We start from the raw sequence: 13579 nt of genomic DNA on the forward strand, positions 1-13579 counted from the left end.
CCCTGACCCAGAACTTCTCTCTAGGTTTATATCAGGGTCAAGCCATGCTCACAGGCTTCTGCTTGGATTTCTTCATGCTGATCTCTCTCTCTGTGGTTCTGTGTTCTCCTTTCCCCTCATACAGACATGCTTACCTGAAACAATAACTTAGCAAAAACCCCTCCGCCCACAGGGTCCAAAAGTCCTGGGCAGGTTCACATAACCATTTTGTCTTAGATGGAGGATTTTGATCAACTTATCCTCCGAGTTATGTTAACTGAAGGCAGTATTCAATGAGGTTTTAACTCATCCCTAATACGTTTTCAGCCACATCATAACACTGCTGTTTGTGACACTTCCTCTCCTACAATGCACTTACAGGGCCAGGGTCTCAGCTGGTGTAAACGGACTTCAGTAGAGCTATGCTATTTACACCAACTGAGCCTCTGACCCCAATGACTATAATGGCGCTACACCAATTTACACCAAAGATCTGACCCAGAATTTGGAATATTGCAAAATACAGCTAAATTCTCCGCTGCTGTAAATGGACATGACTTAAATGGAATTTTGCCCATTCCCAGCAGAAAATTTGGCTCACTGTGTTGTCAAGCTTTTAATGGCAACAAATGTACTGTACATTTTTGATTTTCTGTGCAAGAAGGAAGCCGATAGTACTTACAGTGTCAACTCCTTGGGGGCAGGGCCCATCTTTCTGTGCCATGTTTGTACAGTGGCTACCACAATAGGGTTCTGGTCCATGAGTGGGGCGCCTAGGCACTATTGTAATAAATAAATAATAATAATGAAATAACCTGTGGTGTAAGAAGAATAATTTTTTTTATTTAGTCTCTTTTCTACTGTCATCATTGCCATTAACAGAAGCAGAAACATGATGGGCCAAATCCTTAGCTGGAGTAAATAGACTTAACACCATGTAAGTTGATGAGCCAGATTCTCAGATGGTGTAAAACACCATAGCTCCACTGAAGTCAATGGGACTAAATCTTTTCCCTCAACGTGTAAGTGCTGACACATCTCGTCATCAGTTATAGAAAATAATTATAAGCAAAATAATTGGCATTTGGACTAAATTAACATATTGTTACTTCCCCTAGTAGGAAAGAGAGAGGAAAATAACACATTAATTAATTAAATTCCAGCTGAAAGATAAGGCTGTCATTAGGGACTGTGGCTGGCTGAATGCAACTAGATTTGGTGGATTACTACTGGAATGAACCTCAGGATTCATACTAACACAGGGTTTGTGACATTACTGGCAGAAGATTAAATGAGATAAGCTATTTAAATGCCACTGAAACTCTGTAGAGGTCTTACGAAACTTTCCAGAAGTAGCCTACATTAGCCGACTCGTTCCTGCCCAGATGTTGCTACTCCAGGCCAAGATTTTCAAAAATAGGAAGCCTAGTTTTAAGCTCCTAAATCCTTATTTAGGCTTCTGAATAGGTAACTTGATTTCCAAAAATGTTGAGCTGCCAGTGAAGTCAATGGGGCTTACTGGGGGGCTGAGAACTTTTAAAAATCAGGCCATTCACTGATGTGCCTAAATATGCCGCTAGGCACCTAATTGTAGATCTTTGTTGTTTTTTTTTAAATCTTGTGCCTCCATATTAGATGTGGTCTGTAAACATTGGTCCAGTTGGTTAAACACTGTCCTTTGCTTTTGCACCTGTGAATTGCAGGCAGAAATAACTGCAGGCTCAATTTAGATCATCTAGATGTATAAGCATCTGCACTTGTAAATCTGGTATCTATGGTCAAGAGACCTTAGCTGCACACACAAGACTGCTTCTGTCAGTACAGATGCAGCCACATATGGGGTTATGCCAGCAAAAATTTGTACTGTAGACCTGGCCTAGGTCATCTCTCCTTGATTTGCAAGCCCAACTCACTCCTGCTCCTTAGTTACTGGAGAGAACAGAAAAAGCTTCACTCAGGCCAGGTCTATGCTACAAACTAGAGCATTTACTGGCTAGTTTGCTGGCATAACTACATCTGTCAGAGGTGTGGGGGGATAAAATCAAACCCCCAAGCCAGCATAACTATGCCAACAAAACCTCCAGTGTAGACACAAATATGCCAACAGAAGATGTCATCTTAGATAATACCGTTCAGGGAGGTGATGTAGCCATGCGAAAAGAAAAAGTCCTTCTGTCCGCATACATTGCATCTACATCGGGAGACTCTGCCAGTATAGCTATGATGGTGTGAAATGTCTACACTGCAATTAGACACCTGTGGCTGGCCCATACCAGCTGACTGAGGTTGTGGGGCTGTTTAATTTCAGCGTACATATTGGGGTTCAGGAGGCAGCCCGAGCTCTGGGACCCTCCCACCTCAAAAAAGGCCCTAGAGCCAGGCTCCAGCCCCAGCCCAAATATCTACACCACAATAAAATAGCCCTTTAGCCAAAGTCAGCTGGCACGGGTCAGCTGCAGATGTCTAATTGCAGTGTAGAGTCTAGACATACCCACAGCTCTGTAATTTGAGGAGTACAATCACTTGAAGACGGTGGTGCTCACCAAGGGAAGGAATGTGTGCGTAGGAGCAGGTTGTATCTTTTTAAAAACATTCTGAATAATATTTACCAGCAGGGGTTTAACACCTTTTTTTCATTTGCAGACCCCTAAATAATTTTGAATGGTGCAACAGACACCTTTAGAAATCTTAGCCGGCAGACCCCCTAGGAGTCCAGGGGCCACACGTTAAAAACCACTGACAGTTTTATTTCTAACCAGTTGTTTTGCTCTTTAGCTTAGTTTCCTTCGCTCACCTTTCCCTCGGGGATGCAGAGAGGGAAACAGCCTGCCTAGGCCTGTCCATGCAACCTACCCAGCCCCACCTGCTGACAGAGCGGTGCCCTGTGCGCCAAACGCGGCACTCAATATTTTAAAATGCTGCAAATGTTATTGGTCAAAATAACACTCTAGAATCGCACCCGTTTCAATGATTTGGGTCATTTATTTCACACTCCCTGTCAGCAAGTATGTCTGGAACAACAGACACATACAAAAACTCCCCCAGGAGTAGAGAGTTAAAGAACCTCCTACAACAACCCAGTGCCTGCTTCTCTGCCCCCTCCACCCCCCCAGAGACCATCCAGGGGGGCATGGGGGGGTCAGACACACCCCCTTTTCCCCAAAGCCCCCCCCCCCAGCCCAGCCCAGCCCAGCCCAGCCCCTCACAGACTCTACCCTCCTAGAGCCCCAGGCCTGCAGCGTCTCCCACCCCCTCCCCTGGGAGCGGGGCAATGCCGGGTCCAGCCGCTCTGCAGCCCCTTGCCGGGGGGCGGGGTGCTACCCGCCCGTTAACGTCTGCACGCGCCTGCCTCGCGCAGCGATCCCCGGGGACTGGCCCAGGCCGGGTACCCGCCGCTAACGCCTCTGCTCGGCGGCTCACACAGCCCCAGGCAACCAGGGCCGCTGCGCTCGCCCCGCCTCCCCTGCCCCCGGCCCAGCCACTCGTCCCGGGCCCGGCTCTGCGGCTGAGCCCGCCCACTTCCCGGTTCGCCAATACGGCAGCGCGCGGGCGGGGCAGACGCCCCAGCCCGGCGCAAGATGGCGGCGGCCGAGGGCGCCCTGTAGAGTCACGTGATAAGGCCCGCCTCCGCGGCTGTCCTGGAGCCCTTCCGGGCGGGCTCTACGCGCTGAAGTCACACGCAGTCTGCATTGTGACGCCAGAAGCGTAAACAAAGCGGTGCATGGTGGGAGGGGGATTGTTTCACGCAGGAAGCAGCCTCCATCTTAGGGGCTCTCTAGCCAGACGTTCGGCGGCGCGGCCCGGCCCGGCCTGCACCGAGAGCCCGCAGCCCTGTCTCTTTCCGCGCCCGCCCCCGCAGCGCGCCCCAGCGCCCCGCCCCGCGCCCCAGCGTCCCACCTCGCCGGCGCTGTGAGCAGAGCGCGAGGCGGCCGGCCCCTGAGGGGAGGCGGCGGGATGGCGGCGGACAGCCGGGAGGAGAAAGGTAGCGGGCCTGGCCGCGGGGGGGGCATCGCTGCCCTGCACCGCCCTGCGTGGGGGAGTGGGGCCCTTACGGGAAGCGGGTGGATGGGGGTGGCTGCCCTGCGGGGTGGAGGGGGAGGGACTGGTTGGGGGGGGGGGGCGGCTGCCCTGCGGGATGGAGGGGGAGGGACTGGTTGGGGGGGGGGGCGGCTGCCCTGCGGGATGGAGGGGGAGGGACTGGTTGGGGGGGGGGGGGGGCGGCGGCGGCTGCTGCCCTGCGGGGGCGGAGGGGAGGTGGGGGAGGACTAGGGGGGAGCGGCTGCCCTGCGCGGAAGGTGGGGGGACTGGCGGGGGGGGGGCTGCCCTGCGGGGGCGGGGGGGGGACTGGCTGGGGAGCTCAGCTGCCCTGCGGGGGATGGCTTGGGGGGGGGGTCAGCTGCCCTGCGGTGGGAGGGGAGGGGAGATGAGATTTTCATTTTGGTTTTACCAGAATAAATTAAAATAATTACAAAAATCGTTCATAATTTTTTTCTGAAGTGTCAACCGTATTCTAGGGATGAAGGGACTGGATGGAGATCCTTCTGTGAAACCCTTGGGTGGGCTGTAGACATAATTTGCTCGATTAGACTAACGTGTTACTGCCCAGAGGTGGGAATAGCCACTATTTTAAGCTTTGTACCATTTATTTGTGTTGTTTGCACGTCAGATTACCCCATCATGCAGTGATGCCTTGGGGGCTGGGGGCAGCCGTTGCTCTGCGTGCCCTTGTTTAAGGCTCCCTTTTACTCTAGTGGGGTTACCGTGTGCACAGATTCCAAGGTAGGAGCTGTAGCTGCTGTGAGGCCCCTTTACGTAACAACTTAGAGGTGACTTCTTATATTTATAAATTTTGTAGCTCTTCTCAAGGTGATGTGCAGCACCACAGAGTAATAGACTGGAATAACTGAAAGGGGGGTGGGGAATGGACTAAATATCAGGAAAACGGTAGAGGCCTCAGTAGAGTCTATAGAGTTTGAGACCACCAGATCACCTAGTACAGTGGTTCTCAAACGTCTTGTAGTGGCGAGTTCCCCTTTCAAACAGCAAGCCTCTGAGTGCGACACCCCCCCTCTTATAAATTAAAACAGGGTTTTTTAATTTAATGGGGGCTGACATTTCATGACCCCGCCAGGCCCAGGACTGACAGCTCATAAACTCCGGGTAATAACCTCGTGACCCGTTTGAGAATCCCTGATCTAGTCTCATGTCCTGTATATCACAGGCCACCAACAGCACCCACACACTTAAACCCAACCACCAAAGTTAGGCCAAACTATTACATTGCTTAGATTGGGCAGCTTAAACTGTACTCAGCCAAAGTAGTAGAGGATGAACCTCAGAGTTATGAACAATTTGGGAATGGAGGTTGTTGAACAAAACATTAATTTGGTTATTTCAAAAATTTGCAATTCAACAGTGTCTTAATACAGCTTTGAAACTTTACTATGCAGAAGAAAAATGCTGCTTTGAACCATCTTAATTTAAATGAAACAAGCACAGAATCAGTTTCCTTACCTTATCAAATCTTTATTTTTAAAATTTCCCTTTATTTTCCATAAGTGCTTAACACAGTACTGTACTATACTTGTTTGTTGTTTGTTTGTTTGTTTTTTGTCTCTGCTGCTGCCTGATTGTGTACTTCTGGTTCTAAATGAGGTGGTTGACTGATCAGTTCATAATTCTGGTGTTTGTAACTCTTGGTTTTCCTATAAGCAGTATACCAAAGTGAACAGTCCTGTGGTTGGCAGAATTAGCTGCATACTCAAACCAGCTTTTTCTCTTTCTAACTTCCTTAGTGTTGCTCAAAGGGGGAGCATGGCTATACATAGTGATGGTAATGACAATGAGTCCGTAGCTATGTGTGCATGTTAGTACTACTTAATACATCACATTCAAACATCAGAAGTGAATTGTGAGTCTCCAGTCATGCCATCTCCTCTGGTGTCTGTCTGCTTCTCTGCCTTTTGGAACCAATACTGCTATATGATAGTTCCTAGTGCATGTGTACTTGCTGATATGGTATGAGAAAAGTTACATTGCCAGTTAATATATTCCCTTGGTTTAGAAATTGTAAATGCAAGCTTTTATAAATTCCCCATAGTATTTGCAAACCAAATGTTACGGCAAATCTATGATAAGTGAAAAGGAAAATTGATTGATAAATTTCATTTTTTACTGTTCAGTGCTGAGCAAAAAGCAAACATGTTGATTTTTTTTCTAGTTTTAATACTCTGGTACACAGTTGGTAACATACGTAAGAATTATTTTTTAAAAAGTATATTAGTTTAACTAGGTCTTTAAGCTGCAAGTAATGCATGGGTATACTGTAATAATAGCACTGGTGGTTATAAGTCTGATGCTCTGAAAATACTCATAGCAGATACAAATTCTGTTATGGGTGGTATGTTCAGTTCCACTAACACTGGGAGGAGCTATTTAATCTGGATTGTAAAAACGAGGAGTCCTTGTGGCTCCTAGCCCACGAAAATTTATGCCCAAATAAATTTGTTAGTCTCTAAGGTGCCACAAGGACTCCTCCTTGTTTTTGCTGATACAGACTAACATGGCTACCGCTCTGAATTCTGGATTGTGTACTGGTTGAGCATAACAGATCTGAATGTGTCAAAAACAAGCCTTAGTCCTGGTCTACATTACAGAGTTAGGTTGACACAGGGCAGTTTACAGCGACCTAAATCTGTAAGTGTCTACACTAAAATCTTGCTTCTGCCAATGTAACTCTCTCCTATGCCGACTTAATAACTCGAGAAGCAGGAGCGCTTAGGTAGACACAGTGTCAGTCACTGCGTTGCTTGCACTGAGTGTTGCTGGCTTTCACAAGCCATCACAGGATGCCCCGCACGGACAGTTAAATTGGTGCAAGCGCTCCTGGTTAGGACGTGCACGACCGACACAGAACGTAGTGTGGACCTGCAAAAGCGACTTCATAATTGTGGCGGCTGTATGCCCGTGTAACTTAGGTCAACATAGTTTTGTAGTGTAGACATACCCCTAGTCAAGCACCAAAAGGGTTATACCCCAACTTACAACCATTATTGCTCATTCTCTGCCTACCAGTTATACATACAAGGCCTGCAGCAATCACTGTCAGAATAGAAGGGTTGCATGGGGTGGGGGAGCTTGCATATCCTAGGAGACAATAGCTAGAGCTATTGTTGGCTCATTATGTGATTTATGTAGATTGCTTTGATTGCATTATGCACTTTTTAACTGTTCTCAGGGCTTCAAAGCAGTGTCCTGTACTAGGGCTGGTTGAAAGCTTGGTGCCAAAGGAGTATCTGAAACATGTCTTAATGCAACCTGAGCTAGTGGTGATTCTTATCAGTGGTACTACTTGTAGTAACCGGGGCAGCTGGTGTCACCACTTGCTTTGGGAGTGCTGGCTATCCCTCATGCACATACACATTGAGGTAGCACCATGTAATCGGTGGGTTGTGGGAGCTCTGTTGAACAGAAGAAGTGCTCTTTGGCTGTTCGGGAAACTGGAGATTCAGAACCAAATGTACATCCACAGAGGAAAAAGACAAGGAACCCCCCTGGAAGATCAACCTTTCTACACATTTTAGAATAGATGACTAAAGTCACCAATTATAATTTGGTTCCTGTCCAGCCCTGGGGGTTTCTTGAAAGATCTAACTGGGACAATCACCCTTTAAGTTTGCAATATCCCTGCACCCAGTTCTGAGCCAGTTGGTGAAAGAGTTGTGATAGCACCGTTACTCCACTGTGGATATTGCTGAAGCGACATAAGCAAAAATACAACTTGTTTGGGAATGCTGCTGCTTCACCACAAGCCTGATGGCAGTGCGCTATGGCCGGGGATAAGATTTGAGACTTGCTGCTTGGCTTCCCTAGACTGAGAATTAAGATGCTAAGATGTCCCTGGAAAAATATTTTGTTGGGCTACAGTGACAACAGATTTTGTTGCAAACTACCGGTCCTTTCTGGACAAAGCTCAGCTCAAGCTATGGAAGAGGGCTTGTACTGTTGTGGAAAAGCACAAAGAATTCTGGCAGATTTTATGAGCACTTACACAACCAGGTATGTGGTTCTCATGTCACTTGTTGGTAACAGCAGCAAGAACATCAGCCTTGGGCTTAGGTGCTTACAGATACAAGTGTCTGCTTCTGTCAGACTTGAATACGCAGTAACTAGACTCACTAGAGCTTGAGGACCTGCTGTGTGACATAGGGAGCTTCTTTGGCAAAAGGGTGTCTCAAATACTATAGCAAAGCTAGACTATATTTTCCTCTCCTTCTCCCTCCTTCTCTCCCCCCCCTCCCCCCCCAGAGGGCAAGTGCTTATACTAATGAGTTTGGATTCAAACGTGTCCGGTAAGGACAGAATCAGAATGTGTGGCTTCTTTTTCCTCAAAAATGGGAGAGTTGCAAGCCCCTTAGCCCTAAGCAGCAAAACCTCTGATTATTGTGCAGTTCAGAATCTTCTGAAACAGGCACACAGGCTAGTTTTTGGAGAGTAGGGTCCTTCGGATTCTGCTTGGCGCCTGATTGCCTCAAATACAGGAGTCTTCAGCATTATTTGGTAGGACTCTAGGGTCTTTCCCCAAAACCTTCCCCAGACCATTTCCTGCAAGAATGCACTCAGTATCTTCCTGTTGAGGAGTGAGTACAGTAACTCCTCACTTAATGTCCTCCTGCTTAATGTTGTTTCAAAGTTACATCGCTGCTCAATTAGGGAACATGCTCGTTTAAAGTTGTGTAATGCCCCCTTATAAGGTCGTTTGGCTGCCTGCTCTCTCCACTGCTTGTAAGATTCTGTGGAAGAGCAACGACTTTACAAGGGAGCATTGCACAAGTTACTCTTCTCCGCCTCCTCCCCCTCCCTCCCAGTGCTTCCCTGCCGCCAAACAGCTGTTTGGCAGCGCTTAGGACTTTGGGGGGTGGGGGAAAGGAGCGGGGCTGGAGTGGGGGTAGGAAGAGGTGGGACTGCAGTGGAGCTGGGACAGGAAGAGGCTGGCCTGGAGCATCCCCCAGCAAAGTCGGCGCCTGTTCTTCTCCGGGGAAGCTGCTGCTGGGAAGGTGCTTCCTAGTGTCCTTGCCTGCAGCGGGCTGTGCCTGTGTGAGGTAAGCCAGGGGCACTTCCAAACCACAGTACCTTACAGTACTGTACAGTATACGGTATAATGCCTTTTGTCTGCCCCCAAAAAATTTCCTTGGAACCTAACCCCCCGCATTTACATTAAATCTATGGGAAAATTGGATTCGTTTAACATAGTTTCACTTAAAGTTGCGTTTTTCAGGAACATAACTACAACGTTAAGTGAGGAGTTACTGTACAGCAAATCTAGTCCTTTCTGGCAAAGACCTCCATAAAGCTTTATACTGCCAAGGGAAAGAGGCAAGTAATTTCCAGATACTTTCGGATGCAGGGCAGGCGTCAGGGATGTCTCAGTCACTTACTGTTGCATTCAAGGCACTGGTTAGTGTATGTGTTGCTAAAATTGACTGCATTTCTGCACTGAAATGGACAAAAATTGTTTGCCATTCTAAATATAAAGCTGCATTTGGTTAATTTATGTGGGAAGTGTGTATTGTATTGTCCTTTTTTAGCACTTTTTTCACTGCTTTGGTTAGTCAATAAATTTGTTTTTGAAGATAAACTCATCTTTATTCCAGGTTTCAGAGTAACAGCCGTGTTAGTCTGTATCCGCAAAAAGAAGAACAGGAGTACTTGTGGCACCTTAGAGACTTAGAGCTTATGCTCTAATAAATTTGTTAGTCTCTAAGGTGCCACAAGTACTCCTGTTCTTCATCTTTATTCGTTCACCACATGTTCTGCAGAATGTATAGCAGTACTCAGAGCACTGAATACTTGTAAGTGTACAGCACCACAGATCTCTTAGGTTCAAGAAAACACCCTAGTCATGTGTAAATGTACAGCAAGCACCGCATAATTCATAGTCTCAGTGAAAGTGATAGTGTATAACGGTAGAGGAGAACAGAATAATTCATTGGATGACAGGGGTGTAAATGTACACCAAGCACTACACAATTCTTAACAGGCCCCAGAATTTCAGGGCTACGTAGAGTACAGTCTGTCATATCACACTACAAAGTCACAAATATTATGCAGGACACAACAGGCAGCTATCACTATTGGGATATTTCTCTCACAAGATTGGATCGCAGTGAATAAACTAACACCAACATGCCTTCAAAAGCACAACTGTCATTCAGCACCTGCTGAGCTAGTAGTTGAATCTTTCTTAAGTGTTGTCAAGGTGGCTGGTATATGGCTTCAGGAGCCAGAGGAGCATGTGGTATGCTGGGTCCCCCAGGATTACTGCTGGTATTTCAACATCACCAGTGATAATCCACAAGTCAGGAAAGAATGTCCCTGCTTGCAGCTTTCTGAACAGTCCTGTCTTCTTAAAGTTGCAAGCATCATGCACCTTCCCTGACCAGCCCACACCGATATCAGTGAAACATCCCAGGTGATCCACCAAGACTTGCAAAACTACAGAAAAGAAGCCCTTTCTGTTGATGTACTCTGGGGCAAGGTGGTGGTGCCAAAATAGGGGTAGGCATGCCGTTTGTTTGTCCCACCACAGTTCAGCAGCCTCATTGCTGCAAATTCAACCGTGACATCCTGCACATTGCGGAGAGTCACAGACCTGCATAGCAGGACATGATTAATAGCCCTACACACTTGTATGAAAACCGCTCCCACTGAGGATTTTCCAACTCTGTAATGATTTCCCACTGACCAGTAGCAATCAGGCATTGCAAGCTTTCATAGTGCAATCATCACTCGCTTCCGAACTGTCTCATTTGTTCATCCACTGGAGAGGTGAGCTCTGCGCACAGATCCAGGAATATGGCCTTTTGCATCCTAGAGTTCTGCAGCTACTTCTAGTCATCCCAAACCTTCATTGTGATGTGATCCCACCAGTCAGTGCTCATTTCTTGGGCCCAGAATTGATGCTCCGCCGTCTGCAGCTGCTTCATGAATGCCACCAACAGCCTTGAATTGTTTTTCACTATGTCCATCAGCAGTCCGTCCTTGAAAAAAATATCATGTCCCCCATTGTTGTGGTTCTTCCTGTATCTCTGATAATACTGGAGGATAATGCGTCCTGTATTTGCAACATTCATGAGACTATACAGAGCTGTGCAGACTTAATCCTGCAGTCAGAGGGTGGACAGTGCCATGTGGGTTTGTGGGATCTCTCTTTAAAGTAAAAATATGAATTATGGAATAGAGAAAGTTGCATGCTGGGAACTTACCCCCCGTGACCCCTTGATACTTTGTTAGTCTCACTCTGTTCAGACAGCCTCCCTTCTTGTTTAGTTCCTGTAGAACTTTCAGATGCGAAAGGCTGTATTCCAGGTAGAGAAGCCTCTGGTGTCTGTGACCCCTGGCTAATGGGGTTCAAAATTGTGACCAGAGCATCATAGACTCCCTTCTCTTTCAGGGTTTTACTCCTCTTCATGTAGGGCTCTCAAACAGGCCTTTGGCTCCTTGCCAGGCTTCTTTTGCATGTGTTTCTCTTTAAGCACTTTTCCTTTGACAAGATGAGCCCTCCTGACTTTCCCCAGTCTCCTTGACAGAGTCATTAAGTTCTATCATCTCCCTTTGCTGCTTTCCTTGGTCTGGAATTTTTGTTATTCGCATGCTTTGATGGCAGCATGCAGTTCCCATGACATTTGGATTGCAAGTCCCATAATCCCTGTCTTTGGCAGAGACCATATCACAAAAGTGAGCTGGACTTTGACTCTCATAAAGGTTGATGCTCCCATCTTGCAACACTCCCAGGTTGAATTTTGTTGACACTTGAAGCTAAAGTCAAGGAGGAAATTGAAAAGCTGTAAAGTTTCATTGCTCTGTTAATGCATTCGTAAATTTAATGACATTATAAAAACTAATGCTGGTTACAAACACTTTCAGAAAATTTCTTCAAAATGGATTATTGTCAATAATATTTGTAATTTATGTACATTATTTTCAGATGGTGAACTGAATGTTCTGGATGACATTTTGACTGATGCTCCAGACCAAGATGATGAGCTGTATAATCCTGATAGTGAGCAAGATAAAAATGAGAAAAAGGGTATGTGGCTTTACTACTCAGATATCTTGCTAAAAAGTAGACAGCAACATTTTACAGTGCAGGATGATTAAAGTCTGCAAGGTGACAATGTTCATACCCCCGGTAATGGAATCCCAAACGTTTTTTGTGCAACTGCATTATAATGTAATCTCTGACCTGAATAAACATAATAAAGTAGAGCTTCTCTTTAGCTGAAGATCACAGTGAATCTGGGTTTTCTGCAGATATAGCTGATATCGTACAAATTATTTTTTGGTCTAGTAAACTGAATACAGGAGTAGGAACAAGGAAGTCTTCTTTTCCAGTCCCAGCTTTGCTAGTAACTTGTTTGGCCTTGCGCTTGTCACTTAGCCTTTCAGCATCAGTTTCTCCGTCTCTCACTATGGAAAACGTGAATGTGACTGGGAGGTTAAGAACTTAATATTTGTAAAATGCTATAATCTTGAAAGGTTAATTATTTTTAAGAGTGCTTTGGAACTGAAACTTCAAGACAGTAAAGCTGATTTTAAGGAGAAATGTTATCAAACGTAAAAAGAAGTCGTCTAATCTGATGTTTAAAATAACTTTGAAATTGGTCTCTATTGGTCTTTATTTAAGGGTCAAAAAGAAAAAGTGACAGGATGGAAAGTTCTGAAAGCAAAAGACAGAAGCCTTCTATGCATTCATCAAGGCAAATGATTCCAAAGCCACCTAGCTCATCAGTTAGCAATAATAAAAGAATGGTGAGTACAAAAGGAAAGCCACTGTCGGAGTACAAGAATGAGGAATATCAGAGGTCTGATAGAAACAAGCGCCCAGATGATCGAAAGACCCGTATGTCAAGCAGCAGTTCAAGGGAACCATATAAAGGACAACTTGAAAAGACTTGCATGAGGAAAAGAGATGTTGACAGAAGGGCAAAGTCTTCCACACCAGATGGTTCTGAGGTAGTAAAAGTTATTGCAGCCTTAGAAATAAAACAATTGTTTGAGGCTTTTATAAGGCGCATTCTCTTAAGGCACTTTGTGCATCCAGACAATGTGTTCTATGACTGCTGATTGATTTTCTCTTTGAACATCAGAGAATTAGGCACGACGTAGATAGAAGACTGAGCAGATCCAGCCATTCTTCTAAAGAAGAGGTGAACTCTGAGGAATATGGCTCAGAACATGAGACTGGCAGCAGCGGTTCCTCCGAGCAAGGAAACACAGAAAATGAGGAGGAAGGAATGGAAGAAGAGGAAGATGATGAAGGGGAGGAGGATGAAGAGGTAGAAGAAGAGGAGGAGGAAGAAGAATATGAACAAGATGAGAGAGATCAAAAGGAAGGAAATGACTATGACACACGAAGTGAAGCCAGTGATTCTGATTCTGAATCGGCATCCTTCACAGATGGGTCAGTCAGATCTGGTTCCGGCTCGGATGCTTCAGGTAGATTGCTTCTTATTATACTACTTGATATCTGATTTTTCTTATTTGTTTTAAATCTACTGATATTTCAAGATTGACTTCTTCTTTTTGGCTTGTGCTAGTG

At 46.0% G+C, this 13579-nt stretch overlaps 1 protein-coding gene across 5 annotated transcripts in view; it reads left to right on the plus strand.

Moving 5' to 3' along the window:
• The first annotated feature begins 3789 nt into the window (after nucleotides 1-3789).
• The window catches only part of YTHDC1 (YTH N6-methyladenosine RNA binding protein C1), a 33375-nt gene continuing 23585 nt past the window's right edge, over nucleotides 3790-13579 (plus strand). For all 5 annotated transcript variants that reach the window (XM_065595867.1, XM_065595869.1, XM_065595871.1 and 2 more), the window contains exons 1-4: nucleotides 3790-3961; nucleotides 11966-12067; nucleotides 12665-12993; nucleotides 13128-13476. In XM_065595867.1, coding sequence (XP_065451939.1) covers nucleotides 3934-3961; nucleotides 11966-12067; nucleotides 12665-12993; nucleotides 13128-13476 — 808 coding nt within the window. In that variant the 5' untranslated portion in view covers nucleotides 3790-3933. The remainder of the gene's footprint in view (nucleotides 3962-11965; nucleotides 12068-12664; nucleotides 12994-13127; nucleotides 13477-13579) is intronic.

This window comes from Chrysemys picta, chromosome 5 (genome assembly GCF_011386835.1).
Source record: "Chrysemys picta bellii isolate R12L10 chromosome 5, ASM1138683v2, whole genome shotgun sequence".
NCBI classification, from domain to species: domain Eukaryota; kingdom Metazoa; phylum Chordata; order Testudines; family Emydidae; genus Chrysemys; species Chrysemys picta.